This window comes from Monopterus albus, unplaced genomic scaffold (assembly GCF_001952655.1).
Source record: "Monopterus albus unplaced genomic scaffold, M_albus_1.0 scaffold214.1, whole genome shotgun sequence".
Classification (NCBI taxonomy): domain Eukaryota; kingdom Metazoa; phylum Chordata; class Actinopteri; order Synbranchiformes; family Synbranchidae; genus Monopterus; species Monopterus albus.
This window is the reverse complement of record NW_018128094.1, coordinates 2,074,876-2,080,962: the sequence shown is the minus strand read 5'-3', so window position 1 is coordinate 2,080,962 and position 6,087 is coordinate 2,074,876. Positions and strand designations below refer to the sequence as shown.

At 42.4% G+C, this 6,087-nt stretch overlaps 1 protein-coding gene across 1 annotated transcript in view; it reads right to left on the bottom strand.

The window, feature by feature from the left end:
* Positions 1–6,087, bottom strand: part of LOC109971040 (unconventional myosin-XVIIIa-like) — a 233,547-nt gene that overhangs the window by 28,584 nt on the left and 198,876 nt on the right. Inside the window, 1 exon segment of the mRNA XM_020619059.1 lies at positions 816–929. Coding sequence (XP_020474715.1) covers positions 816–929 — 114 coding nt within the window.

Below are 6,087 nucleotides of genomic sequence, written 5' to 3'. Positions count from 1 at the left end.
TGTGCTTGTTAGGATTCAACAGATCTATATTAAAGTCACCACATATAAACATAAATTTATGACTTATTGGCTATTAATTTTCTTCCATCCAGTCATTAAATTTTTCTATGCTGGCTCCAGGTGCTCTGTAGATACAGCTTATTACAACATTCTTCTTTTTTTCCAAAAGTAATTCAACAGTCACACATTCGAGTAAATTATCAACTACCCTAGACATTTTGTCTACATTCTTGTAACAAAAGTTTTTATCTATGTACAAGGCCACACCACCTCCCATCTTATTCTCTCTGTTTATGCATACCAAGTCATAGCCTTCAAGGTCAAAATCCATTCCTCTTACAGTGTTAATCCAAGTCTTCGTAATAGCAATTATATTAAAAGAACGTTTTAGACTACTAAGATAATGTTTTATACTCTGAAAGTTTGCATATAAACTTCTGCTATTAAAGTGAATTAATGATAGCTTGTTCTCAGTCTTGACATTGCTGTTAAACTGCTCATCCATGTAATACTTGCAGTTATTTTCAGAGTTCTTAAAAAAATTTATTTCAGGTATTAAGCAAGGTATTAAAAGGAATTTTTTTTTACCACTTCTTAAAGTCAGTGGTTTGACATACTGTATCTACTGCCACCCTTTAACCAGTGTAGATGGTGCAACTTTATATAAACACCTTTCAACACCATTCATGTTTTACCATGTTTGATTTAACAACATCCAGTAAATTTGATCAAACTGCCACCCATGACTGTCTCAAGATACTTGTTAAAATGCTGCTTCTCAAGGTTAAGGGAAAGGTCCCCAGAGTTGTACTGACCGCCTGTTTTGTTTTAGAGATGTCCTCCATCTGAACATGCAGGTCTTCAATTTCCACCTCCATGGACTTACGTACTTTAACTGCAGCTGCACAGGTGAACTCAGCCTCTTCCAGCTGGAATAGACACAGAAAAAATTCACTTCAGTTCAGTTTCTGTAGTCTCAGAGTAATGTAATAGTAAATGTCTTGTCTTAAATTAGTAGATTATATGTGCAGTCACTTTATTATAATTGAGAGACATAATGCATTAACAACTTGTGCATCAAAATTTGTACTCCATCTGGGAGTCATAACTCAGTCAAAGGTGAACACACAAGACAGCTCTTCTTCTTTCGGCTGTTCCCGTTAGGGGTCGCCACAGCAAAACATCTGTTTCCACCTAACTATCCTCAGCATCCTCTACTCTCGCCACAATTAGCTTCATGTCCTCTTTTAGCACATCCATATATCTCCTCTTTGGCCTTCCTCTTGTTCTCTTGCCTGGCAGCTCCATCTCCAACATCCTTTTACCAATATAACCACTATCCCTCCTCTGCACATGTCCAAACCATCTCAATCCGGCCTCTCTGACCTTGTCCCCAAAACAGCCGACCTGAGCTGTCTCTCTGATGTGCTCATTCCTAATCCTGTCCATCCTGGTCACTCCTAAAGAGAGCCTCAACATCCTCATCTCTGCTACCTCCATCTCTGCCTCTTGTCTTTTCCTCACTGCTACAGTCTCTAACCCATACAGCATAGCTGGTCTCATTACTGTCTTGTACACCTTTCCTTTGATTCTTGCTGACACTCTTCTGTCACACAACACTCCTGACCCCTTTCTCCACCCACTCCAACCTGCCTGCACTCTCCTCTTCACCTCCCCATCACACTGGACTATTGACCCCAAATACTTAGACTCCTGCACCTTCTTGACCTCAGCCCCCTGTAACCTCACTGTTCCACTTGCCTCCCTCTAGCTCATACACATGTGTTCTGTCTTACCATGACTGGCTTTCATTCCTCTTCTTTCCAGAGCAGACCTCCACCTTTCCAGGTGTTCCTCCACCTGCTCTCTGCTCTCACTACAGATCACAATGTCATCCGCAAACATCATTGTCCACGGAGATTCCTGTCTGACCTCATCTGTCAACCTGTCCATCACCATAGCAAACAAGAAGGGACTCAAAGCCGATCCTTGATGTAGCCCCACCTCCACCTTGAACTCCTCTGTCTGACCTACAGCACATCTCACTACTGTCGTACTCCTCTCATACATATCCTCAACTCCTCTGACATCTCTGCCACTCCTGACATCCTCATACAGTACCACAGCTCCTTTTAAATAATTTACATTTGTCCATGGCACATTCCTCTTTTCTAATGTAGGTTCATTTAGTGTAAGTTTACTCTCAGTTGGCTGATGCTGATCGTGTTTGTCTAGGTGATGGTGTTGTTGATTCAGTAACGAGTACTTATCCAAGTGTAACCCTACCTCTCAGGTAAGGTGGCTACGTACAGGGCCAGTAGAAGGCACCGAACTCCACTGCTGTCTCTCCTAGACACTTCCACACCTCTACAGGTATGTCATCTGGACCAACAGCCTTTCCACTCTTCATTCTCCTCAGAGCCTTCCTCACCTCATCCTTTCTAATCTTTGCTACTTCCTGCTCTACAATATTCACCTCTTCCCCCCTTCTTTCCCTCTCATTTTCCTCATTCATCAGTTCCTCAAAATACTCCTTCCATCTTCTGTGCACAGTCTCCTCACTTGTTAGCACCTTTCCATCTCTGCCAATCGCCCTTATTTGTTGCACATCCTTCCCATCTCTATCTCTCTGTCCTTCTCGTCTTCCCTCGTGTCTAACCTGGCATACAACCCATCATATGCTTTCTGTTTGGCCATTGCCACCTCCCTCTTCACTCTACGCTACAATTTCTTGTAATCCTGTCTACTGTCTTTAAATTTGGCATGTTTTATACTGGATGCCCTTCCAGATGCAACCCTCTCTATTTATCCGGGCTTGGGACCAGCACAGAAGTCACTGGCTTGCAACCCCTGTGGGTAGATTATGAACACAGAAGACACACATTTTGAAAATCCTTGCTATAGCTCAAAAATGAATCCGTGAAAATTGTGTGATGCTGCTGGCAATACCACATCAACATTTATCCTGACCATGGACCGAACAGAGGGAGTGTGTAGCTGACGCGAACAGAGCACAAGGATTAAAAAATATATAGAAAGCCTAAGCTGGATGACCGTGTGTCCGATCCCTCAAATGGCACTGCATCAACAATCATCACTATTCTACAAGTGATATGCCCAATTGGGCTCAGGATTACTTTGGCACACCTGTGTCAGGCACTACAATACGCAGTTACATCCATAAATGCCGCTTAAAACTGTATTGTGCCAAAAGGAAGCCTTGTGTTAACAGTGTCCGAAGCACAGTTGACTGCTCTGAGCTTGGAGGCATCTGGGATGGACCATCACACAGTGGAAACGTGTATTGTGCTCAGACAGATTAGTATTTCAGGTGTTTTTTGGAAGGAATGGATGCCGTGTGTTCCCAACCAAGGATAAAAAGGACCATCCAGCCTGTTACCAAATGCCAGGGTATGGGGTCAGTGTCCTTGGTAATGTACACTTCTGTGATGGCACCATTAATGCTTAAAAATACATAGAGATCTGTGAGCAACATACAAACAAAACAGCTGACCTTCTCCCCAAGACCTACGTAGGTCCCATTCATTCCGCAATAGTCCTAGTCTGGTAAAACACTGAGGTGAAAATGATCCAACAAGGGTGCATATTTCTCCATTGTACCCCTGTCTGCATGCAACAGTAAACACTTTACCCTGGTTGCCAGTAGGCTACTATCTTCTCCATTCAAACAGTAATACATCCAGTGGGCCTATGCTGCATCATGCACAGGGTAAGTACTAGAGTTTTGTGCAGTTTTGGTCTCTCCATTGTTCCTGGGAGCATAACTGGTAACATGTCCGCATAGACCTGGAAAATTCCAGCTACATGGAAAATGACTTTTCCAAGATTTCAAAGTAGAGTGTGACGCAAGCGCAGGCCCATATAACCCCATTAGAAGCAATAAAACATGTGACATTGCATAATCTAACCACCACATGATCTCCACACACAGCAATAGACTGGGGGGAAATCATCTGACCTCAGGGTATTTTTAAATGCCCAAGAATACCAGTTCTAACACAACATACTAGAAGACCTCTCTAACTGCACCTGGGGAAATTGCAGTCACACACTCCTCAGGAGCCGGCTGGTGTGTCAGTAGATGACAGGGTAAAATTCTGACAAAAGGTATATTTTTGTCATTCATAACAATATAACAGAATTAAGTTAAATTACATTACACATAATGCATACTCAATGGTTGTCCGTTCACAGGGTGTTTTTGTTTTTGTTGCTATTCCTGTGTCCTAGTGTGTCATGGAACCTGAAATCCAGATCAACATGTTGACTTCAGCTTGCCTCTCCCCAGCTCAGGACACTACAACCGCTAGGCCAGCCAGCCTCACACTGCGAGAGGTACTAGAAGACCAGATTAAGGCTGACTAGGTTATTAAGTACATGTTATTATCTGAATGCAGCCACAAAGTCCAGTCTTATAATTTGTGTAGCATTTGTTTCTGTCCTCTGTTGCTCAGTCTAACAAAAATAAATTACCATAAAAATACCCTACACACAACTCGCTTTCTAACACAGAGGGATTCAGCCATCCTGCACAGCACACATTGAACTGTTGACCTGTCGCAACACAGGTGAGTATCCCCTGCTTTGGGTTAACGAAGGACGACCATGTGGAGCTAAGGATTTATTTATGTAGCCCAGCCTACAAAAATGTATAGGCCAAATAAATAGCTGTTATACTACATATATTAGCTGTTAAAAATGTTTATTTTATTTTATGCCATTTCATTTATTTGTAGAATTAAAATGTAATTCCATAGTTCATTTAAAAGCTTTAAATGTGTAGCAGAAAAGAAATCCTTGTCTTGCCGATACACATAGTTTGTTGTGTACATGCAAGAAACGTGGTCAGTTGCAACTACCTAACCTTGCAGGACATCAGACTGTCAGTCTTGACCTTCCTTATTTGCAATTGGCTGTTTGTTCAATCAACATCGATCAGAATAGTGCTAAGGTGAGACAACCAGGATACCCCATAGCCAGACACTAAACTGCAGAGAGCAGACAGGCATAAGACGCAGACAAAGCGAGAGGACGAGAGTAAAACTACTGGAGGATTTTCTCATTACCTGGTGGTTAATGCAGAGTTTACCGCTGTGTAACGGGAAATTTCTGAAGGTAAATGCTCTGTGATAATATGTTTATCTGTCTCAGAAAACGTGGCGCGAATGTGGTTCAGTGGGGAGAGCAGCCGTCTCCCACCCGGAGGGTCGGAGGCTCGAATCTTGGTGCCTGCTGTCCAAGTGTCCTTGGGCAAGACACTATACCCTCAAGTCGCCCCTGATGGTTAGAGCCATCGGTTGAGTTGGTGCTGCAGATGGTTGCCTCAGTTCTGTACCGGAAAACAAATTCCTTGTGTGTAACATACTTGGCCAAATAAAGGTGATTGGTTGAAAATGTAGCATGTTAGCATTCACTGTAATGGTTTTGTTGTACCTGGCTAATTCTATTGTATGCTGTTAATGTAAGCTAACTTTTAGTTGAGAAAATTGACTAAGAGACATTGTGTGTGCTCGCCAAAGGACTTGGACCAGAAGACATTCCTTGGGCTTTTGTTTTAATCCTGTCGGGCGCATAACCTGAAGTTCAGCTACAGTACATTGTTGCCACACCTGGTTGTTGATGCCGACTGCATGTGTGCCCCCTCATCTCATCATTCCAACATTGTCTAGTATCCATCCAACTGACTGTCCATTGAGGTTGTGAGTAAAACTGTGCACGTTGTGGGATATTGAAGCATTAAGGTTGCTATATAACTGAAGCACTAGCACTGTTTGGAAATTCTTACCTTAATAGGACACTGTTTTTGGAGATAAAAGTATAGCCTTCACTCAGTCATAGTGTGTTCACTTGTATACTTATGAGGATAGCCTTCATGCATAGCCTTCACATAGTTGTAGTGTGTGTGCTTCTAAGGAGCTGTGCTCTGCTCCAAGGGAGTTACCATGATTACATGTTGTGGAATATTAAACTGTTTGAGACATTGTAATTGAAGCACCAGCATAGTTTTATGTACTTATATGGAAATATAATCTTCACTTAGACTGAAGCATCAGCACTGTCTTAGTT